This window comes from Humulus lupulus, chromosome 6 (genome assembly GCF_963169125.1).
Source record: "Humulus lupulus chromosome 6, drHumLupu1.1, whole genome shotgun sequence".
Classification (NCBI taxonomy): domain Eukaryota; kingdom Viridiplantae; phylum Streptophyta; class Magnoliopsida; order Rosales; family Cannabaceae; genus Humulus; species Humulus lupulus.
This window is the reverse complement of record NC_084798.1, coordinates 16,069,963-16,095,949: the sequence shown is the minus strand read 5'-3', so window position 1 is coordinate 16,095,949 and position 25,987 is coordinate 16,069,963. Positions and strand designations below refer to the sequence as shown.

Below are 25,987 nucleotides of genomic sequence, written 5' to 3'. Positions count from 1 at the left end.
GAACTACCATTAAATATAAGAATATTTTGTTAAATATAAAAATATCCTGTTAAAGGTAACATTAAAAAAAATAAAAAGCCGTTAAAATCAAGAATTTCCGTTATCTACACACTTATTATATATAATAGATATATTTATGATATTTAGTTTCTATCTTTTTATACATAATTGTAATATATGATTTTATATCGTGGTATATACATTTTAATGGTAGTATATAATTTTGTTAGCATAGTGTATATACATTTTTTAGTAATAATTTTGTAAATTTTGTTGGTATATTATTTTTGAACTCAATATATGTATATAGTGGTATGGTATATCATTCAACAACTCATAAAAAACGAAAAATAATAATAATTTAAAATAAAAACTAATTAACAAAAAAATAATATATAATATACATACACCATAATATTAAAATATTTAGAATAAAATAGTAATTTGCTAATTAACATATTTGGTAATATGTAATATTAAAAATACATTTATGCTATTTTACTACAAAATTAAAAATATAAATATGTGAACTTACTTTCCCACACCATTAAAAGTCATTTTGTACCAACCCTCATTTTATTATGCAAAATAGTCGTTTGAGGTTAACTTTGTTGTATCATAAATATTATTGTTATCAAATTTCCAGTCATCATACTTTTTGGAAATACATAACCAAACTAGACCAAGGAGGCATTCTGTGTTTTATTAAAATATACACTTTGTACGTTATATTTTTAATAATGCTAATTTGATACATGTAATTTGAAATCATACATATTTAGTACCATAAACTCAAATTATTAATCAATATAACTAAACTGTGTTCAATTTTATGGTTTCAAATTCAAATTTATGATGCGATTGATAACTATTTATAATGAGAATGTAGTGATACAACAGTACAGATTATATATGTGAAAACTATACATTATTGTTACTGAAGAGTGATTTTTTAAATTTGTTATATCATATATAGTGCTATCAAATTTTCAGTCTCACTAATAATTAGTCTAATTTACTAAGATTTTGTATAGAGTACGCTAATTAAGTGCATGTAATTAGTCTTCTAATTTTGACCATTTTCACCAAGTACGTAATATAGTCACATATATTCATGTGACATTATGCGTGTGTTCATTTTCAATGAAGTACAAATTTCACTTAATTTTGCAAATTATAATTGATAAGATAATCATGTGATTAAATTTGATATTAATTTTCTAACTATTATTCTATACTACAAATGATCATTAATTTTAACATAATTGTTAACATTATATACTTGGTGATTAATGATATAAACATTAGCCAATTAACAAAAATCCATTTCTCCAAATTTAATTTAATTTAATTTAAACAAGTTTATATATACTATATATATAATTACAACAATTTTGTGAGAGATTATGTTTCATAAAATTCAATTGATGTGATTGGAGGGGATAATATTTATATTAAAAAGAATAATATAGTAATTTTAACACTTAGTTTCCTTTCTATTATTCTAACTTATACGGAACAATATAGAAGAAAATTACTATCTTCTCCTTCTATCATATTTTCTATCATTTCTAAAATCTCTATCCTTCCTAGCATAGTTCCCTTTTTTGTACAAGCGGTACCTATAACCCAAACGAAAAGAAAGGCAAGAAAAATTGCTGTCTTTTACAACCAAACAAAATGAAAAAGAAAGAAAGAAAGAAAACTATTCCAAAAAAAGAAAAGAAAATGATCGTCAAATAAATACAAATCGACCATGTTTATACTATTATTAGGACAATTACAAAGTCGATATATATATATATATAGTTTCTTATGAAGTGAAGTGAAATGAATTGTGTCATTACTATTTCATTTGTCAAATACATCACTTTTCATCAAATGAGTTTTTTCTTTTTTCATTTGATCATTTATTAATTGAATTTTTTTTAAAGAAGAATTTGGTTGAGTGGATTTATTATGATATATATAACTCTTCTATTATTGTTCTATAAATTAACTATATGCATTTATAAAAGAAGACGAAAATTAAGGTGAGCAAAAATTGCTCATCTTTGTGCACATTACTAGTACGTGACGGTGGCAGAGCCAGAAGCAAAGTACAATGGTGGCTAATAACTTTTTTACTGCTATAAAAAATATTGAGAAATTCCTCCTTAAAAAAGATTATTGGTGTACCATTTGTGTGCTACTTTTTTACTGCTATAATTATTAAAAAAAGAAGCAATAAATAAGAAGATACAACACAATTAGGTGAGATATTTTTATTTTATTTTGAGTTGTCTTATAGTTAACTTTTATAACAACATATTTGAAATTCTTTATTTTATGATTACCAACTTTATATTTAATTAAATGCGGAATAAAATGTTGGTACTGGAACAAATATTTCGTAGCTACAAACAGAGATTCTGTAACTACAGAAATACACAACAAAATGATAAAACAGAAAATTAAAAACATATTGAGTTTTTTGACTTGGTGTCAATATTCTTTCAGATATTAGTCAACGGGACCACGCCTAGAGATAAGATTCATTAATAAAGTTTCTCAAAAATACAAAGTATATTTGACTTAAGCAAAGATTAGACTCCCTCTGATTTAATGTCACAAGCTTGATGTATTTTCCACTTGATGAATGAACCTTATTGAAACTTCAAGAGCTCGAACTCCCTTCGATTTGCTTGAAGAGTGCTTGCTTCCTCCAGAGGCAAGACTAGGATGAACCTTCTCCCAAACGTGTGCTCTTTGCTCTTCTCTTTGTTGAATTATTTCAATACACAAAACACATACAAAGACACAAAATAACAGAGGTATAGCCCAACCACTAACCTGTACACAAGAAACACTCTTTTTGTAAAGATGTAAAATAAGTTTAAGAATAGACAAAAGAGTTAACCTAGACAAGGCTGCTATGGTAAGTATTTATACACAACATACTCACATAAGACAGTCTTTATTACATTGAATCATCCGTGATCTAAGGAAACAGACAGACTGTCTGTAGCTGTAGAATAGTCTCTATTTGAGCTGTCATTGCAAGACCCTATCTTCGGTTTTAATAAGGATCAATCCGATCCTATCTGTTGAAATCTGGTCAAAAGAATGAGGTTGTCAAAAAAAATCATCCAAATATAAAATAAATCAACATTTATTATTTGATTCATATGTTAAAAGCTAAGTATATTGTTAAACTTTCTATAAATAGAATATATTGATATAATCAACTTTTTATATAATCAGAACATAAATGTGAACAGAATAAAAATGAAATAACCTTTAATTGAATGCCGAGATTATAAGAAATAAATAAAAAATTATCTTGTCAAATATAATTTGCCAAAAATAGAATTTACAATCTCCCCCTTTGACACTTTGATTGACAAAATATTTTGGATGTAAATACCCAAGAAGAAATGTTAGAAACAATGAGAATATACAATATCCCCTGCACATAAGAGTTACTAACACATAAAATAAACAAACATGTTAACTTTTAAAGAAAAAGTTTAACACAACAACTCACCTAAAAATAGGGTCCAGAGTTGTAACCAACAACAAAAAATAAACACACTACTCCCCCTTTTTGTCTATCAGTAGGGCCAAAGAAAAAAAAACCAAAGAGAAAACCAAAAGAAACAACCAAACACAAGGTTCAACTTGACATAAATACTACTCATGCAGCAAGAAACTTCTTAATATAACTGAGATGTTGAAGGGTAGAAGCTTGGCCCTCCTCCAATTTACCAAACCGAGTGGTAAATTTGGCAATTTCTGTCTGAACAGATTAAATGGATGGAGCGACAAAAGGTGATCCTGAATCTACAGGAGAAGCAGCACGCACAGGTGGAAAATATATTCCTTTAGGTTGCTTAGAAGGATCAAACTTCTCAGAGGGTTTGAAAGTCATCTCAGACATAGGAGGCTCTTCAGATTTAGTGTCTAGATCAGCTTCTTCTGTGAAGACAACATTTATAGATCAAGTTAGGAAAAAGCAAATTGTTTAATGCACTAAATGAAAGAACCAAACCGTTGACGTAATTTTTCGTCAACTAAAATAAGAAGAGCAATTAAACTGATAAATTGTTCTTAAAGAATAAAAATGAACACAATGGATTTTATGTGGTTCAGTAGTTAAATCTATCTTGTCCAAGAATCACTTTTATTGATTGATCTACGTTAAATTAAGCTAATCACTATGGTGCAAGTATTTATTGACCTGATTACATATACTCCTCCCCACGATCCAAGGAAGAAGTTATACAAATATATTTATTTGAATTTGAATTACAAACAAATCAATCAACAACATAATATCCAAACTAATCCCTTGAATATAGGAATGATTTACTTGAATATTTCTTTTTGACGCTTCTTAAACACACTTTCAAGCTAATCGTAATACTCTTCAAACTGGAATGTCATTTAGATCTCCTAGCCGATTCTCTTACTTCGAGCTAGCTAAAATGGTATGATACTTCGTAATTACAGTTACATTATTATTAATAATAATTGTTGACTGCGTTTTTAGCCAATGACGTGAGAACTTCAATAACGACAAGCCTTCAAGAGAATGTAAACGACAACAGACAGTTTAAACAAGAAAAGTAAATAACACACAAGATTTTTATAGTGGTTCAGCCCCCATTGTCGGTAATAGCCTAATCCACTTAGAGTTGTGATTTATAGATCCGTACTCAAGATCAGATGGACTGAGCCAACTGATTTTCTTCAGTACAGATTACAAAAATACAAGAATTCTCTCTTATTTCAGCACTTTCTCTCTAGAATACTCAGACCCAAATTTTCTCTCTCTGGAAAGATGAAGCAGAAGAAGCCCCTCTCTAATCTCATAAGCTCTCTATTTATAGGCTTAGGGTCATACATACGGTATCCCTTAGAACTGTGATATTTTATTATATTTATTACATTTAAATTACAAAGAAACATTCAAAATTCAAAATGTAACAAACCCTCCATTTGTGGGAAGAATGGGAGATTCCCGCATATCTTGTTGAAGTTGTTTCTGGGAATCTTGACTTAGTCTCCTCTAGCTAGTTGATCCACCTCCTACTGACCACTCATGTAAGTGTTGGTCGGACGTGCATGGTGGTAGGACATGTTTTTGTGGGTCGAACGTGCATGGTGGTAGGACATGCACTTCTCTCCTCTAACATGGCACTCTCCTCTAGCATGCCATGTTTCTCCTTGAACCAATCTCCTTGGCCTCTCACCTCGGATAGGTCCGAGGCAAGCTCCTTGAAGCTTCTCACCTCGGATAGGTCCGAGGCAACCTCCTTGAAGCTTCTCACCTCAGATAGGTCCGAGGAAACCTCCTTGAAGCTTCTCACCTCGGATAGGTCTGAGGCAACCTCCTTGGCATCTCATCCTTGGGGTCTCCTAGGATCACCCTCTTGGGGTCTCCTAGGACCACATCCTCTTTGGGGTCTCCTAGGACCACTTTCTTGAGTTCTCCTCGATGCACCCTCCTTAGCTCTCCTAGGATGCACTCCCCTTATCTCTCATAGGATGCACTCTCCTTAGCCTCCTAGGATGCACTTTCCTTAGCTTTCCTCGAACCAAGGTGCACTTGGCTTGGTTATAACATCTTTCAGGCAGTCCAAATTCTTCGTCAGTCTACCGGGTCACTTTATCACAACTCTGAGGAGTCAATGTATTTATTGACTATTTAATGTGTCTTTTACGGACCATGTACTGCCATTTGTCACCTTTATTGCCACGTTATTGATCTCCAATTTTTGGGTATAACAATAATATTTAAATTTGAGCTTATTGAGATGTCTCCAAGCTTATTATCCGAGCGAAATTCCCTTGTTATCGGAAACAAGGTATAACACCATCACGACACAACCACATCCACAAGATTATTACTAGATACAAACAATGTGCAATATGCATGTTTGCTTAGTTTTATTTATAGAATTTATTAATTATTTTTATTAAATTTATATTAATGTCATATAAATTTTGAAATAAATACCCTATTTTAATTAAATAATTTATTTATTTTTGTTTAAGTTTATGTTTGTTCTACTTTTTGAATTTGGGAGTGACAACAAGAGATTATATATTATATATTTAATGTAATATTAAATATTATACGTGGATTTTAAATTTAAGTTTCTTGCTAGTTATTTAAAAAAAAAAATAGTTTGTTGCTAATTTACAGTAAATTATATTACGTGTTTAATATGATATTATTCTAATAAGTGAGTTTAAGTTTAATTAAATTTTATTTAAGTTATAAAACTTATGATTTTATTATTTTTAAATAATTATCATTGTAAAATATCTCAAAATATCATATTTTAATTTTTTTTAATTATTTATTATTTTAAAATAATTATCATTCTAAAATACCTGAAAAATATCATATTTTAATTTGTATAATTATTTATTATTCTTTAATAATTATCATTGAAAAATATCTCAAAAATATAATATTTTAATTTTATTAATTATTTTATTTTATTTAAGTTTAAGTATTTACAAACTACAGTTAAATATAAGAATATTCTGTTAAATATAAGAATATTTTGTTAAAGTTAACATTAAAAAAAATAAAAAATCGTTAAAACAAAAAATTTCCGTTATCCATACACTTATTATATAGAAGAGATATAAAATTTATATATATTTTAAAAAATTATATTTTTATATTTAATGAATATTTCTTTTATTTACTTTTATTTTATTATTGTTTAACGGGTCAATTCCAAATAACTTAACAATGTTGAAACTTTTTTTTTTTTAAATCTAAAATAGAATAAATAAAAAATATTTTGGTTCAAATAATTTGTAATTAAAGTAATCAACAGCTAGCTCCATATAACAGTATTAAAATACAAACAAACAAAAAAGAAAAAAGTTACTTATGTGGACATGCCTCAAGTTCTCAGCCAAATGCTTTATTATAAATAGTTCTCATGTCTCGTGTCTCAATTACGTGTTCTGATCCATTACAAAGAAAATTAACTTGTATCCAAACAATACCAAATAACTCCTCACTTCAAGTATGCGCAGATACACACACATATAATACTGTCATGTGTATTATTTTACAATTATAATATATGTTAATTTATGTTATTATATATTGCAGAAGGTTGTGATTTCGAAAGTAAAAAGCACAGTGGAAGAGAGTGCCTTAGAGCATCAGCAACGATGGTCACCATCGTTGCTTATATTCATGTGAGTCCCAAAATCAATCAAATACCATATATATTTGTAGAGTCCCATAATTTACTTAGCTAGTTAGATAGTAGTAGTAGTAGTAATAGACTATGGATTTTGGTTCAAGCCGGGACTTAGTTGGAAACTCCTAGCAATAGTTATGGATTTTATAAGTTTAACCTATAGTTTAAGAATACTAATTATAACATAAGGTTTGGTTAATATTGTTGGTTATTAATATGATAATTATTATAACCTAAGGTTTAGATAGAGCTAATAAGAATATGACACTTGTCATGAGCATGGTTATTCCTAAGGTTATGATTATTAATGAATTATTATTTTAATGATAAAATAAGAGAAATATAAGACTTAGTCTTCACTAAAATCTGATAGGAGCATGATATTTGTCACAATTTTATTTATTTGTGATTTAGATAATTAAATAGATTTTTCGTAACTTTAGGGCACTGTAACTTCCGACCTATTTTTGACCCAGTTATGTTATGAATTTCGAAAAATAGTATTTCTAGAAAGTTGTAGATAATTTAATTAGATTTCTAACGGTATAAAGAGAGTCTAAATCGGAGTTCTACAGCTCTAGATATGTTGATTTTACTGAAGGGGAGTTTAGAGTTACGAAATTTAGGGAGTTAGAAGTTAAGATTCTATTTGTTTTTATTATTTTAAAAATCAAGCTTTGAATCCTTAAATCTCTCTGAAAAATTTGACCAATTCCTAAGCATTTGGCTGAAGGATATTCAAATATTTTCAATTAAATTTATTATTTTTATTCAAAGCCAAAAAGAAGATTTTTATTCCTAGAACTCTATAAATAGGACCTAGCACCAAGCCTTTTCATTCATTCTTCAAGCATTGATTAGAGCCTTCCATGTGCTAGTGAGACTATAGAGTGATAAACACTTGGATTGGGGTTATAAGCTTAATAAACACTTGGGAAGTAAGGTTATAGTGTATTTCGGTTTCGAGGTATAGTTCGGTCATAGAAGCATTCAAGGTATTCCTAATTCTAGTTCCTTTCTGTATTGCTTCTTATAGTTTTTCTCTACTCAAATCCTAACTCAGTCTTTTCTATTCTTAGGCATCTAAGTTTTTCGAACTTAAGGTTTTCATTGGTAAGTATCATTTCGATGGTGTAGTTTATTCTTTCCATCTCTTTTCTTTAGTATACTCACCTCTATATTATGGTTTTTTGGAGTGTTCCAAAATCCCGACTTTGTTCTCATCATCCCGGTATATTGGTAAGGAAAATAGGCTAGATCTTGTATGTTTGTATGATATGTTATGTTTTTATGTTATGTTATGATAAGTTTATGTTTTTTATATGTTATGTTATGATTTACCCTACCTCAAATATTAGACGAAGGACGTAGATGGGTTATTATACACTACATGTAATCTAACCTACCTCAAATATTAGACAGGGGAAGTAGATGGTTTATCACATGTCATAATGGCCATTATTAGTATAGTCTTATATAGTATATGTTATGACATGTTTTTAGCATATGTTATGATATGATTTTATGTGTATCTTTATGTGGTTAGTAGTTTTTCCTTGTTGGGCATTAGGCTCATTTCTTTATGTTTATATGTGCAGGAAAATGGTTATGGCGGCGGAAAGATTTTTGGCAACTTGAGGATGTGTATTGAGGCAGAATGGAATTGGTGGATTGCGCGTTCGATTCGAGGATGAAGTTTTTAAGTCTTTTAGTTATGATTTCAATGTATTATTTTTCCGCACTTAATTTTGTAACCAATTTATTTAAGTTATGTTTTGTTTTCAAAACAATGGGATCCCATATCCTAAATGAATTTTTATGTATTTAACCTTTACTTTACAGTTTTTAAATAAAGTTATGGTTATTTCATATGTACGTTTTCTTAAGATTAGTATAGTAGTCATTAATGGTCCAAAGTCTAGAATAGTTGTGTCATTACAATATTCAACTCTATTTTTTGGCAACGTTTCCCATTGGCAACGCTGTTTTGTTTTTTCTTTCTTATTTTTAGTTAATATTGTATTAATTGAATAAAATATTATATTTAGCCTGCAATGGAGATGCTCTTAGGGGTTTATAGTAGTATGTTGCCAGAGTGTATGAGAATAGGTGATTTGGATTGCTCTTCCTGGCCATCTGCCCTCACTGTTACATCTTACATTTTGGATGCAATAATAATGTCATCATCCCAATTCTTGGATGATGAGATGAATAAAAAGAAGTCGTTGACATTCCAAGTGTTTCTCAATGATCTTCCTGGAAACGATTTCAATACCCTCTTTTCAATTGCTTTCGAGATTTTATGAGAGGCTGAAGAATAAAAATGGTGACAAGTTTAAACCCTTATGCTTTGTCATGGCTATGCCGGGGAGCTTCCATGGAAGGCTTTTTCCTAGTAACTCCATGCACACCATTCACTCTTCTAACAGTTTGCATTGGTTGTCAAAGACAGCTAGTACGTATACAAAACTTGCAAAAACTAGGGCATGTTTGACATTGTTTTTTGTTTTTTATTTTCAAAGTTGTGTTCTCAGAAATTAGAACAGAAATTAGTTTTTGTAGTTTTCAAAAAACAAGAAGTATTTGGTTAATGTTTTCTAAAAATAATTTTTTAGTTTTATTTTTTTTAAATCTTAAATAAAAAATTAACAAATATATTTACAAAGAGAAAAATCTTTTAAAAGTTTGTAATAAATAATGAGATAAAATAATTTGAAAGAAAAAATGATGAAAAATAAGGAGTGAGAAAGTAAGAAGAGGAAAAAAAAAATCGTTATCCTATTAAAAACAGAGTTTAGTTCTCTCGCTCTTCTCTCAGCTTGTGCTGGCGCCATGGCGGGGAGACCGAGGGTTTCGAAGAAGAAAGTCACACTGAAGAAGAAGAAAGGTCCATCATCCTCAGATCCAGTAAAGAAACAGAAATCTATGAATGAAATTCTTGGAGTGGAGGCCATAGATTTCAACCTGGAATCGGCAGAGGAGGCAGAGGATGAGATTGCCGATATTGCCGCATCTGAAGCTCCAGTCCGCAGCGAAACGCCTGACTCGGAGAAGATCCTGGAACAGCATTTAGAGGTGAGATCGACGCTGAAAGATTGGGTTAGTGTGTTGAAAGGGGCTTCCGTTCCATCTAATGATACAGGTAAACCCAAGCTCATCCTGATTCTGAATCTTGATTCAGAGGATCAGATTGGAAAATCAGGGGAAGTTGTTGATTGTGTGCAAATTGAGCCAGAGGACATAGAGGATGAGATCCTATACTGGAGTACAACAATAGTTTGCTATGTGTTGGGTTCTAATCCTCCTATTTCAGTAATGGAGGGATTCTTTAGAAGAATTTGGAGGGGGAAAGGAGTGGAAAAAGTTGGTTTATTAGCACCAGGTGTGTTCATGGTGAGGTTCAATACTCTGGAGGAAAAAGATGAGATCATGAATGGAGGCTATCATTTTTTTGATAAAAAACCAATTATAATGAAGAACTGGGATCCGAATACTAGATTTACTAGAGAGGTTGTTCTGAATGTGCCACTTTGGGTTCAATTATGTAATTTGGACTTAAAGTTTTGGGGAGAGAAGGCTATGACAAAAATTATGAACTCTGTGGGTAAGTATATTCGGCAAGATAGAGCAACTTTGGCTAGAGAAAAATTACAATATGCTAGGGTGTTGATTGAAGTAAATATCTCTCAGGAGCTACCGAATGTGATTAAATTTAGAGATGAAAATGGAGAAGCAGTGTATGTAGACCTTTATTTTGAATGGAAGCCAGACCGGTGTGCTAGCTGCAAAGGATTTGGGCATAAGCAAGAGGTATGTAAGAAGAAGACACACAAAATGTTCCTGATAAAGTCTGGAAGCCAAAAGTCATACCAGATGCTAGTACAATGCCAGTTCAGTTTACAAAGGAAGAAGGATCGCAAAGGGGGGGGGGGGGGGGCGGATAAAGTGATTGATGCAGAGGGTTTTGAGAAAGCCAAAGGTAAAAGAGTTCAGATTGGTAGCATACCACCAGTGATCGTTGGTAATTCTTTCAATCTTTTGAAAGATGAGGCTCATAGGTAGGGGCAGGAACATGGTGAAGATCAGGAGGAAAGGGACACTACTAGTGGAGGGGGAGCTCCTCCAGTAGTAGATGGATAAGTTGTTGGGGTGGAATGTTAGGGGACTTAACAAAGTCAATAAACAACGAGAAGTTATGAAAATGATTTCTAATTATCATGTGGGCTTTGTTAGTCTCCTAGAAGCAAGGGTTAAGGCTACCGAAATGGGAGCCTTATACCTCCATATGTTTCAAGGGTGGTGTTTCACTACTAATTTGATGAATCATCCAAACGGCAGAATTATTGTGGCTTGGAATCCTAGAAGTTTTGATGTGAGTATTCAAGGAAGCTCAAGTCAATGGATGCATTGTATTGTGGAAGCCAAAACTGGTGAGAAGTTTGAACTCACTTCAGTGTATGAATTCAATGTTGTTAAAGGAAGAGAGAGTTTATGGAGTGATTTGAAAAAAATTAAGATTGAAGTTAAATTCCCTTGGCTTGTGTTGGGGGACTTTAATGCTATCTTGTCAACTGAAGATAGACTTCGTTACACTGGAGATGGCTCGGATTTATTTCCTTTTCAGAACTGTGTTCAGTATTGTGGCCTTGAAGATGTTAAGTTTTCTGGTTCCTTTTTTACTTGGAACAATAAACAAGAAGGAAAAGCTAGAGTTTATGCAAAGATTGATCGGGTTTTAGCTAATGATCACTGGCGTGAGCTGTTTGAGGCTGCTGAAGTGAGTTTCTTGCTGGAGGGAGATTTTGATCACTGTCCATTTGTGGTAGCAGTCTATCCTCAGTAGGAAGTTAGGAAACCGTTTAGGTACTTTAATTTCTGGAGTACTTATATAGATTTCCATCAGAAAGTAGCTCAAAGTAGGGAGGAAGAGGTTCATGGGAACCCAATGTATAGGCTGGTTGTGAAATTGAAGAGGTTAAGAGCTGTTTTGAGATTGATTAATAAAGAAGGGAAAGGTGATGTGTTTGTTAAAGAGACAGAGTCCTTTGCTGAGTTGATCAAAGCTCAAGAGAAGATTAGAGAGCACCCAGGTGACATCTCCTTTATCCATGAAGAGATTACAGCCAGGAAAAAGTATGTTGAGGCTCATGAGGATATGTTACAATTTCTTAAGCAGAAAGTGAAAATTCAGTGGTTGAAAGAAGGGGATCAAAACACGAAACTGTTTCATAATAGTATTAGAAGCAGAAGAATTCAAAATGCAATCTATTCTACTTGGGATCTTCAAGGGAATCGCCATGATACTCAAGATGGAGTGAGCCTTGCTTTTCAAGAGTATTATTCTGACTTGTTGGGAATGAAAGTGGCGAGCAGGAAGTCTGTGATTGCTAGTATTGTTCAAGAAGGGCAGGTTATTTCGGAGAGTCAAGCTGAGTTCTTGGTAAAGAGATTTACCGAAGCTGAGGTCAAGGCTGCAGTGTACTCGATTCCAAATGATAAGGCTCCAGGACTTGATGGGTACAGCAGCGCTTTTTTCAAGCATACTTAGGATATTATAGGTGAGGATTTGGTTAAAGTAGTTCTTTCTTTTCTTCACTCGGGGAAAATTTTTAAAGAAATCAACTCTACTACTATCACTCTCATCCATAAGATGAAATGTCCTCAGAATGTGAGTGATTATAGGCCGATTGCCTGCTGTAATGTAGTTTATAAAGTGGCCACTAAGATGATTTGTGCTAGGCTGAGAGAGGTTCTGCCATCCATCATCTCAGAAAATCAAAGTGGCTTTGTTAAAGGGAGGTTTATAGCTCACAACATCATGATTTGCCAAGATTTAGTGAGACATTATGGTAGGAAGAGTGCGCGTCCTGCTTGTTTGATGAAAATTGATCTTCAAAAGGCTTATGATACCCTTGACTGGGACTTTTTACAAGAAATGTTAATGGCGCTTAAATTTCCCAGCAAGTTTATAGAGCTAATCATGGATTGTGTGACAACTCCTCGGTTTTCCTTCATGATAAATGGATCCATTAATGGTTATTTGGCTTCTAAGAGGGGGTTACGTCAAGGGGATCCAATGTCTCCTCTGCTTTTTGTTATTGGGATGGAATATCTTTCAAGAATCCTTGTCAAAGTGACTGAGCATCAGAGATTTAAGTTCCACCCAAGATGTGAGGGGTTGAGACTTACTCACCTTTGTTTTGCTGATGATCTGTTATTGTTCAGCAAAGGAGATTTTGATTAAGCTCTTTTACTGTTAAAAGGTTTTCAACTTTTTTCAGATAGCTCTGAGCTTATTTCAAACAAAGGTAAATCAGCTATATATGGAGCAATGATGCAAGAGGAAACTTGGGTTAGATTGACTGGAATGACTGGGTTCAAAAGAGGTCTCTTACCATTTAATTATTTGGGAATGAAGATCAGCAACAAGCGTATCACAAAGGCGGATTGTGAATGCTTGGTTGACAAAATGATGCTAAGAATTCGCACTTGGAGCACTCGAAACCTTTCGTTTGCTGGCAGGTGTGTTTTAATTAACTCAGTCCTTTTTTCTATTAATACCTATTGGTCTTTAATAGTTATTCTTCTGAAGGCTGTTGTGAAAAGAATAAATCAGCTTTGCCGTGCTTTCCTTTGGAAAGGTAGAGCTGATTATGATGGGCCTGGTCAAGTGGCTTGGGAGGAGACTTGTAAGCCTAAAAAGAATGGAGGTCTTGGCTTTAGAGATGTTGGTTTATGGAATAAGTGTGCAGTTGGTAAATTTGTTTGGGCGATTGAAAAAAAAGAAGATAATTTGTGGGTCAAATGGATTCACAATGTGTATTTGAAAGAGAAGGAGTGGTGGAGCTATATGCCTCCCCCTACAAGCAGCTGGTATTGGTCTAAAGTAGTTAGAATCAAGGAGGAATTTCGAGCAGGTATGGTTGCAGCTGAATTCCGAAAGAATATCTTTAGTATAGCTGCCTTGTATAGTAGATTGAAGAGCTTGAATGAGACCAGATGGATTTTCACTCTTATATGGGATAGGATGAGTATTCCCAAGCATAAGTTCATAGCTTGGCTTGCTCTCAAGAAGAGATTACAAACCAAAGACAGATTGCTTCGTTTTGGTTTCAATATTGATACTTGCTGTGTGTTGTGTGGGCAGGTTACTGAATCTCATGAGCACTTGTTTTATGGTTGTGCCTTTAGTACTAGGTGCATTCATGAGGTGTTGAATTGGCTGGGTATTGGGACTAATTTGTGCTAGCTTAGGGGAATAGTGAACTGGGTTAGGCGTTGTGGTCATTCCAAATGTCGAAGGCGGATGTACTGATGTGCGATAAATGCAAGTGTGTATCATATTTGGTGCTCAAGGAATGATGCTTTATGGAACTCTAAATCTCCAATAGTCACAAATGTAATTAGAACTTTCAAAAGAGAAATCTGTAATAGATTTACTTTCATAGATACAAAAGGAATTAGCAAAAATGATATAGATTGGGTGGGGCAATTACTTTGTAATTAACTGATTGGTGTTTGTATTTGGTTTTGTGCATAATACAATTTTGAGTTGATTTACCAAAAAAAAAAAAAAAAAGTAAGAAGAGAAAATTTGAATAAATAGAAATTGAGAAGAGAGAAATTGATCTAAGAAAAAATGAGAGAGAAGGTGATGAGACAAAAATTGAAGAGAGAGAAGTGAGGAGAAAAAGTGATGAGAGAGAAAATGATGATATATTATGTGATGAGAGAAAAAATGAGGATATATTATGTGATGAGAGATAAAGTGAGGATATAGTAAGTGATGAAAGAAAAAATGATGACATAATAAGTGATGCAAGAGAAAATAAAAAGATGGAAAGTAAGAAGAGAGAAAATAGCGAGAGAGTAAATGTAAGGATAGAGAATGTGATGAGAGAGAAAATAAGGAGAGAGAAAGTGATGTGAGAGAAAGTGAAAAAAGAGAAACTAATGAGAGAGTAAATGATGTGACAATAAATGATGTTAGATAATAATAATTAAAAAAATTAAGAACAACAGAAAACAATTTTTTGTTGTTCTCAAAATTTTTCTGTTTTTGTAACTTTGTTTTTAAAAATTATTTTCTGAAAACAAAACCAAACACCCTAACTTGTTCTTTTAAAAAAAGTTTTTAACTTTTAATAACAAAAAATAATTTTTTAGTTAAGGAGCAAAACACGCTTTATACATTTATGATTGGTTGTCTTAGATTAAATAAAAATTAGGTTAAATTTTTATCTCTGAATATTTATGTACTAATCCGTATATATAAAATAGTTTTTTTTTTAAATGCAATATATGTATATCAAGATAATTAAGGATTAATATGATAATGTTTCACCTTTATTTGTTTGCTTCAATATCTCAAATTACAACAAAATTAGTATAAAATTATCAATTAGGAAATACGAATTTTTTCAAAATTAATTTTAATATTTAGAGGACATGTTTTGATTATAATCCGAATAGTTTTTTTTTTATTTTTTATATATTTGTTATAAATCAAAATCAAAATTTTAAGATTAATCAAATGTCTATTCAAAATAGTGCTTAGAAATAAGAAAAATGTATGATCGGTTTGACATGATCTTTAATTAAGCAATCACCATAAACTAATAAAGTTTGATAATTTAATCAATTCTTTTTTTCCAATTTTCAAGTAGTTTGTTTAAATTACATTGATTAAACATAATTATTTTTGTAGACAATATGTGACTCATTAATTGTATTTGTTTTGAAGGTACCAAATGGTTTGGTTAGTGAAACGGGAGAAGCACACAACAAAGATAATATTTATATTACAAAGACAAGCCCTGGTGTGTTAGTGAAAGCATACTTAAGTGACATGGCCTTCGAGGTACAATTAATTATGTTTCTTTTATTTATTTTGCAGAAATTGCTAAGGAGTTTATTGTTATACACTAGTATTAATTTATGCCTATTAATGTCGATACAAGATTTTACAGTGACTAAAATATAATTATATGTTATAGTTAAAATTAATTATTTTTAAAGAATAATTTATAGCACTTGTCGTAATTAAAATTAATATATTATTATTTTAGGGCATAATTGAAGAGAAAAGTGTGGGCAATTTCAACGTACCAATATATTGTCCAACTGTGATGGAAGTTAAAAATGTGATCGAAGAAGAAGGATATCTTTCTGGTTGCGAAAGCTTGAAGCTTATGAAGTTGCTTGGGACACTGGTTTTAGTGAAGCAGAAGGAAAAACAAATAATACCAGCATCGATGATGATGATGAGGTTGACAAACTTAATAGAGGGACTTATGTTTCCAATTATATGAGAGCAGTTTTGGAGCCTATTATGATGATGATGATGATGATGAGGTTGAAAAAGTGTCATAGATGATTTGTTCGAGAGATTCACCCGAAAGATCATTGAATTTACTGCAAATGAAAATTGGCCTCACATATACTTTGGTATATCTTTGACAAAGAAATAACCATGGTTGAAGATATCATCTAATCTATCATATGTGATATGATTTTTAATTAGTTTTTTGGTTCTTTGTTTGCGAATTGGGAAAATTGTGACAATTTTAGGAGTTTTTATTTTATAATTATTTTAAAATTTAATGTGTTATTTTATGATGGATGATCATGTATATATTTTGCATTTAGATTCCAAAGTTTTAATGGTGGTTATATATAAATTAAATATGATTTTGGTGTTTAAACTCCTTTAGTTTTTCATATGGAATAACGTTATCAATTAATCATTTCGTCAACCGGAGTAAATTAAGTATAAAAACCAAATTAAAAGCCTCATTTTTAGTACTGTTTTTTTTTTAGTCACATGCTTAATGAATATTGTCTGTTAATTAAAGATTTATTATATTTGCTATAATTAATATCGTAAATTAATTGATGACATATATGGCGTGGTCGTAGCAGACAAAAAAACATATATTATTGTGTTGAATATACCTGTACTAATAATATAAATTGATATAATTGTACGGAAAAAAAGAGTATGTGGTACATATTTATTCTTTTGAATGAAGTGATAATTTAAATCATAAAAGTGAAGGACAAGAATAATGAACATTAAGTGTGTGGTACATATTTTTCCATAAAGTAGATCTCATATCCTAGAGATTTACTGTTTTCCTAACTTATCAATAAGAAAAGTAAATAATAGAGACACATTTGTTTTTTTACCATTGTGCTTATAAAAAAACACTAGAAAAGTATATATATAAAAAACATTTTTCAATATTTGTGGATGAGAAATTAAATGTGCAATTTATTATAAATTAATGATCTGAGGATGAGTTGCCATGTCAAATAAATTAGCAGTGATTGAAGACTAATACGGATACGACATCACAAACCATAAAATTAACGCAATTATGGGCCAGTTTGGTACACTTGTATTGTGGGAAAAAATGGTTGTAGCTTTATTGTGGGGAAAAACAAGTTTACCTGTGTTATAGGGAAAATTTGTGGAGTGTTTGGTAAATTACAAAATTTAAAGTGCTGTGAGTTGGAAAACTTGTATCAGGATGTCTTATTTATTATATTTTACTAAAACAAATTTACATGTTTAAATTAAATATATTTTTGATAAAAGACTAATAAAGTGATCATAAACTGTTACACCCAGATTTCGAGACTTGAGATTGTGACCTCGAAAGCTAGACTCGTCAAGTGTGAGCTCGAGATATCTAAAACTCATGTTCGTGGCCCAAATGTCAAACCCTCGAATCAAGATGGCAACCTTGAAGACATTTAACCTCGAAGTTCTTTATGAGTTGGAAAGAACATATATATCATCGGGGTATATCCGTTGTTGGGTGTCTTCGGATCAAGTAGCCCGAGCTTAAAAGGAGTACAAGCTCGGAATGTAACAGCCTCGATGGTATCTACCCGCTCTGAGCTGGTCTTGGAATATGGCAGCTAGTTCGTAACTTATCTATAGACCTAGACCAACATGATGCTGATTGCCGACCTCGAAAGATTTAATGGGTCATCTGATGTAACGTGTTCCATGCGTTAAATGATATTTATTGTTGTAACATCCCAACATTAAAGGGATATTAACAAATCTGTTATTCGCCCCCTGGTTTTCAGGGGACGTTTCCTTGCATATAGGAGTTACAGTATTTAATGTCATTACTTTAATTAATTAGCAGAAGTATCTTCCTGAAATATGTGGGAATGAACTTTGGAAACTCTCTATAAATAGAGAGTTCGTGAACATATGTAGATGACAGATCTTTTGATATACTAAGAGAAATTCTAGAGAATTCATCCTTGAAGGATTTCCAGAAAACTCGAAGTCTTAATAAAATAGACTCGTGGACTAGGTAGAGTTAACTGCTGAACCACGTAAAATTCTTGTTGTTCTACCATCTTATTTATCTGCGTCATAGTTCCTATTGTTTAATTGCTCTACATTTTAAGTTGATGAAAAACGACGTTAACATAAACAAAAATATTTTATTACATATTATAATTAGTCGATATATCTATCAGATTCAAATTATAATGATGATAGTATTATAATCTTGTTCGTGTATAATAACAAATATGTACAACTTAAGTTATCTCAAAACTATCACTTTTTATGTTTTATTTTCCCTTATTTTTTTCCTAAAACATGAAATTGATTTGTTTTTGATAAATTATAATTTAAAAATACTATGACATACAAAAATAATTTTATAGTGTATAATAAACTCTATATTAAAGTGATTTGTTAATTTAATTTTACTAAAATAAAATAAAATCTAATAAATTATAAATAAAAATATTTTTTGAAAAAAAATAATATTAAATTATTTTAAAAAAATTTATTTTGTATAATATAATAAATAAGTTTATAGCAAAAAAATTTCAAAAATTTATTTTTAGAAAAAACTAAAAGTTGGGTTTTGTTAGCTTTAGCTTTTAGCTTATGTATAAATTATTAAATAAGTTGATTTCTAACTCTTTACCAAACATCATTATTGTACTACTTTTTCATAAAGCAACTTTTAGTTTTTTTTAAAAGTTGTCCCAAACAAGGTTATATATGGTTCGAATTTGGTGTATATTAGTATTTAACTTTATGTTATGTTAGCAATAAATAAAAGTTACACACAAAAATTTATATATATTAAACTATATACATCATTATCAATTAATCACTTAAAATTGATTAGTGTGTATTTTTTTTAGTATTTATTCCTCTTTAATCTTTATTAATCAGAGATTGTTCTGTTGGCACCTCATATTATTACTAGTATATGAAAAATGACATAATAATTACTATCTACAATTACAACATCATAAGAACTTAACTTTTACCTCATTTTTATCACATTTATATATTACATGAAACTACTATTTTATCTCCAATCCACTACTTCAAATTTTACATCAAAAGAGAATATTATTCTTTTTATCATCAATAATTAATTTAATAAATATTAATCTTATATAAATATTAACATTAATAAACATAATTAAATAATAATTTTATATTGAGTAAAAAAAAAGACAAAAAATTATTAATTTAGACTGAACTTAAACTATTACATTATGAAAATCAAAATTGCATTTTAAAAAAATTAAACAGTAAATTTAATATAAAAATGATATGTACAATAATAATTATATACTAATTAGTATATATTATTCTCCAAATGATCAATTAATGCATTTGGAAGGGTAATGTGAGGTTAATTCTTTATCATTGATTTAATTGTATCGGTTAAGCTTCAAATAATGTTTTTTTTTCTCTCTTTAAATTATTGTTGATTTTTGTTGATGTCGTTTTTCGTCAACTTAAAAATGAGAGTAAAGGTAAATAAAATAAGAAGATGAAAACAAGATCTTTTTACGTGGTTCAGCAGTTAAATCTGCCTAGTCCACGAGTCTGTGCTATAAGCGCTTGGGAGTCTTTTGGAAACTTTCAGAGAATAGTTGCCCAGAGTTTTCTCTCAAGATTTGTAGAGTCCAAGAACTTTACTTAGCTAGTTAGATAGTAGTATTATAGTATTTATAGTATTATCTTTGTAACTGTGGATTTTTGGTTCAGACCGGGAATTATTTGGACACTCATAGTAACTTATAGATTTTCTAAGTTTAACCTATAGTTTAAGAATATTAATTTTAACCTAAGGTTTGATTAATATGACTGATATTAAGGATAATATTTATTATACTATAAGGTTTAGATAAGAACCAATAGGATTTTAAGCACATGTTATGAATGGGTGATTAAGGATTAAGTATTTTGAGGATTAAATTTAATAAGGGGTAAGGTTTGAATGCTATAAGGTCAGTCAGCAACTTTGAATACGTTGAGGGCTTAGTCAAGGATGTTTACCCCATTCAAATTTAGCTAAAAATGTGTAATTTCGTGTTTAAATAATCAACGTGTGCCGATATATCGCAGCACATAGATACGGAAAACACGAGACGATGCACGACAGCCTCGGGCATACTGGCCTAGGCGATATATCGCCTACAGGGGGCGATATATCGCCTCCTTCAGTATATTTTGAAACATTTTGAAATCGTTTTCCATTCAGCCATTCAACCTCTTGATAAGTCTAGCATCTTTTTGAACAAGTCTTCAGCCTCTGCTTAACAATAATTCAAATTATTTTCACCTAAAAAGCTATTATTTTTATTCAAGTAAAATTAAGATCCTTTCATTCCTAAACTCTATAAATAGGACCTAGTACCCAACCATTATTCATCTTTTGCTCTAAGTTCAGAGGCTGCAAGTGCTAAGTGAGTGTGAGAGTGTAAACACCTGGGTTGGGGAATCATAAGCTTATCAAACACTTGGGGAAGTAAGGTATTTATAGTATTTCGGTTTGAGGTGTAGATAGGCCTTACAAGTCTTCAAGGTAACCTAAAACTCTAGTTCAATTCTGTACTTTTCTTTCAAGTTCTCATAGTCTTCTACTCAGCCTCTAACCTTAATTTTTATTTTGGTTAGGAAATCTAAGTCCTTGAGCAAAAAGGTTTTGGTAAGTATGTTTCTCAAAGGTTTAGTCCTTCCATTCCTTTCATAACTTTTTCTTTAAATCTACTCACCCTGTTATATATGGTTTTAGGAGTGTTCCAAAAGTCCCAACTCTGTCCTCACATCCCGGTAACTTTGGTAAGGAAAATAGGATAGAATCTATATGTTATATGCTTATGTTATCTTATGTTTTATGCTATGAAATATGTTATAAAATATGTTATGAAATATGTATGTTTGTAGACTTGGGCATATGACCCATTTGACTAACAAGCCCCAAATAGATTATGGGCATATGACCTACTTAGCTAGTAGGACCCCACTAATCTAATGGGCATATGACTTGATTAGTCTATGGGACCCCAAGTAATAATTGCCATTATAATATGTGCATGATATAAGTGTTATGTTAAGTTTTTATGTTTCTTATGAAATTTATGTATATGAACTATGTGTTAGATTTTTCCTTGCTGGGCATTAGGCTCATTCCTTTTTGTTTATATGTGCAGGAAAATAGCTATAGTGGCGGTAAGATTCGTGGATGCTTGGGGAATGTGTATCGGTGGTGAATGGAGTCAAGGAGTCGAGAGTTCGATTTTTGAGGATGTATTCTTGTTTTACCTTTTTTATGGTTTTACATGTATTTTTCCGCACTTTCTATGTAACTCCTTTTCACTTTATGTAATGACCCACTAATCTAGACTTTTGGACCATTAACGAAACTATACATACAAATTCTTACTAAAACTTACATTTGCAAAAATACCATAATTTTATTAGGTAACTTGTAGAAATAAAAGTTACTTACATAAATACCAAAAAGGATATGGGATCCCATTGTATTTAAAAACAAAACATGGTTTAAAATAAAAAGACATTACATAAATAGTGCAGAAAATACATGTAAAAAGACATAAAACAGAAACTACATCCTCGAATTGAATAACGCTCGGCTCCTTTACTCCATTCACCATCGATACACATCCTCTAAGCGTCCACGAATCTTACCGCCTCTTAAAGCTATTTCCCTACCCATACAACAAAAAGGAATGAGCATAATGCCCAGCAAGGAAAATCTAACAACATAGTCATAAACATAATTTCAGAAGAAACATAAAGACTTAACATAATACATATAACATACACTTATTATAATGACCATTATTACTTGGGGTCCCATAGACTAAACAAGCATATGCCCATGGGATTAGTGGGGTCCTACTAGCTAAGTAGGTCATATGCCCATAACCCATTTGGGGTCTTGTTAGTCATATGGGTCATATGCCTAAGCCTACAAACATACATGCATACATATCATAACACATTTAATAACATAAAACATAAGATAACATAAGCATATAACATATTGATTCTAGCCTATTTTCCTTACCAAAGTTACCGGGATATGTGGACAGCGTTGGGACTTTGGAACACTCCTAATAACCATAATGAACAAGAGTGAGTCTAAAGAAGGAAAGGAGATGAAAAGGAATGGGTAGACTAAACCATTTGAGAAACATGCTTACCGAAACTTATGTGCTCAAGAACTTAGATTTCCTAACCAAAATAAGAATGGGGTTAGGAAACTGAATAGAAGGCTATGAGAAAGAAAATAGCATAAAACAATGAGCTAGAGTTTTGGTTTACCTCAAAGACTTGAAAGACCAATCTACACCACAACCGAAATACTATAGAACCTCACTTCCCAAAGTGTTTGATAAGCTTATGATGTTTAAGCTTATGCTTTTCCCAAACCAGGTGTTTACACTCTCACACTCACTTAACACTAGCAGCTTCTGAACTTAGAGCAAAAGGTAAATAATGGCTGGGTACTAGGTCCTATTTATAGAGTTTGGGAATGAAAGTATCTTGATTTTACTTGAATAAAAATAATGGCTTTTTAGGTGAAAATAATTTGAATAATCGTTCAGCAGAGGCTGAAGACTCGTTCAAAAGATGCTGGACTTATGAAGGAGTTTGAATGGCTGAAAGGAAAAGAATTCAAAAATGTTTGAAAACATGCTGGAGGAGGCGATATATCGCCTGGACTATTATTCCCGAGGCGACCGTGCATCGTTTCGTGTTTTCTGTATCAACGTGCTGCGATATATCGCCCCCTATAGCTGCGATATATCGGCATACGCTGAATATTTAAACACAAAATTACACATTTTTAGCTAAGTTTGAATGGGGCAAACAGCCTTGACTAAGCCCTCAACGTATTCAAAGCTGCTAACTGACCTTAAAGCATTCAAATTTTACCCTTATTTAATTTAATCCTCAAAAATACTTAATCCTTAATTACCCATTCATAACATGTGCTTAAAATCCTATTGGTTGATATCTAAACCTTATAATATTACAAATATTATCCTTAATATCAGTCATATAATCAAACCTTAGGTTATACTTAATATTCTTAAACTATAGGTTAAACTTAGAAAATCTATAAGTACTACTATGAGTGTCCAAATAATTCCCGGTCTGAACCAAAAATCAACAGTTACAAAGATAATACTATACATACTATAATACTACTAAACAATTAGCTAAGTAAAGTTCTTGGACTCTACACTTTAAATTATGTTTTGTTTTTAAGACAATGGGATCCCATATCCTTCTTGATATTTTATGTAAGTAACTCTTATTTCTACAAGTTTTTCTAATAAAGTATGGTATTTTCGCAAATATAAGTTAATTAAGGATTTGTATGTATAATTTCGTTAATTGTCCAAAAGTCTAGAGTAGTGGGTCATTACAGTTGGTATCAGAGAAACGGTTCCTTCGCATGAAGTTCTCCTCGATACACACACTCAAAAGTTCCGAATCTGACCGCCAAGTAAGTATTTAAGTTATGGTTATTTTGCTTATGTGTATAGCTAACAACTTTAGTCTTTATGTTTTCAGTTAAGTATGAACGGAGCTTTAACCTACCAAGATATCCGAGCCATTAAGGCCTTAAAAAGAATAAGGGAGCCAAGAAACACTGTAGGAGCACTAGAAAGAATCACTCGAAGATTGCTCTTGTTCCACAATGAGATAAGTCACCTTCAAGAGGCTAAGCAAATAATGTTAAGATCAACGGAACAATATGTACTAATAATTAGGCTATTTAAAGATTTCCATCCTGTAATAGCAACCTTAGAAGAAATATGGGAAAACATGAATGATGAAGATGAATTACCATTAGCGATGCGTTATTATTTCCTCTTAGTTAGGTTCACTGCAAAATTTGAGTTTCAGTTCACAAATGAGCAAAAACATAGAATTCTCACAAACCTTCCTAGAGGACATTTTGATGCTCATGACAATGATGATTATGAGGAGATAGATGATGATATGCTAGATGAAGGATCAGATGTAGAAGATCCCGATTTTTAGAATAGTAGTGTTCATTGTTAGTTTTATTTCTTTCTTTATTTTATAATTGTAATAAGTGAATTTTTTTTCCAAATGAATAACATGCTATTTTATTATCATGTATGAGTTTGATTTTATTTTCGCAATCATAATAAATACTAAATAAAACGAATAATGACTAAGTTCGGTGAGGGTGGATACAAATCAATGAACCAAGTTTCCTTATTGAGAGTTAGGGGGCCATAGTAGTGGGAACGATTTTACTGATCCCAGCCCTCCCTCAATATGGTTAACTTTGGAACAAAGATAAGTTTCGAGCCTGAAGATTAAGTCATATAGGATGATTAGAAACACACTTAGAAAATAAAGATGACTTATTTTTCTAAGTATAGAAATCCACTCTAACTAATAAATAAAGACCTATATAATTTTTTTTCATAAGAAGTCATAATAAATAGGTCCGAGATATGTTTTTTTTAGAATAAATTTTTGCCTTAGAGCCTATTAGGTAAAGTTCTAACATGTTTCTTTCAACTGTTAGAACTCTGCTACGATGTCGCTCCGAAGATCTACATGCACCAACGGGAACGACTCCAACGATGTTCCAGCGACCAATGAAGTCCCTCCAGTTCGCCGAAGGGGAGTGCGTGCTACTGTCCGTCGCAACGCGCCGGCACCGCCAGTTGAAAACACTGCGGAGATTGCCAGACTGCGACAGCAAGTCGAGGAACTTTTGCAGCAACAACGTCAACAGGCTCAAACTCAGCCTCAGCCTCAGCCGCAGCCCCAACAAATGGCCCCAGCACCCCAATAAGTTGGTCTATATGGGGGATGGCCTATGACGAATTACGCGCCATATCCAGTACTGTAGAGTCCAAGAACTTTACTTAGCTAGTTAGATAGTAGTATTATAGTATTTATAGTATTATCTTTGTAACTGTGGATTTTTGGTTCAGACCAGGAATTATTTGGACACTCATAGTAGTACTTATAGATTTTCTAAGTTTAACCTATAGTTTAAGAATATTAATGTTAACCTAAGGTTTGATTATATGACTGATACTAAGAATAATATTTATTATACTATAAGGTTTAGATAAGGACCAATAGGATTTTAAGCACATGTTATGAATGGGTGATTAAGGATTAAGTATTTTGAGGAATAAATTTAATAAGGGGTAAAGTTTGAATGCTATAAGGTCAGTCAACAGCTTTGAATACGTTGAGGGCTTAGTCAAGGCTGCTTACTCCATTCAAACTTAGCTAAAAATGTGTAATTTCGTGTTTAAATAATCAGCGTGTGCCGATATATCGCAGCTATAGGGGGCGATATATCGCAGCACGTAGATACGGAAAACACGAGACGATGCACGACAGCCTCGGGTATACTGGCCCAGGCGATATATCGCCTACAGGGGGC

The 25,987-nt window shown here is 31.7% G+C and overlaps 1 protein-coding gene across 1 annotated transcript; it reads left to right on the top strand.

Moving 5' to 3' along the window:
- The first annotated feature begins 10,049 nt into the window (after positions 1 to 10,049).
- LOC133784752 (uncharacterized) lies at positions 10,050 to 12,765 on the top strand. The gene is made up of 3 exons (XM_062224029.1): positions 10,050 to 11,275; positions 11,451 to 12,028; positions 12,110 to 12,765. The coding sequence occupies exons 1-3, from the start codon at positions 10,050 to 10,052 to the stop codon at positions 12,763 to 12,765; spliced, it is 2,460 nt and encodes an 819-aa protein (XP_062080013.1).
- Positions 12,766 to 25,987: the final 13,222 nt, after the last annotated feature.

Bases quoted from the DNA above. Each gene is read 5' to 3' on its own strand.
- LOC133784752 (XM_062224029.1), top strand. From the start codon at position 10,050: ATGGCGGGGAGACCGAGGGTTTCGAAGAAGAAAGTCACACTGAAGAAG. The intron at 11,276-11,450 runs GTAGGGGCAGGA...GGGCTTTGTTAG, and splicing joins TTGAAAGATGAGGCTCATAG to TCTCCTAGAAGCAAGGGTTA. The intron at 12,029-12,109 runs GTCCATTTGTGG...GTACTTATATAG, and splicing joins GGAGGGAGATTTTGATCACT to ATTTCCATCAGAAAGTAGCT.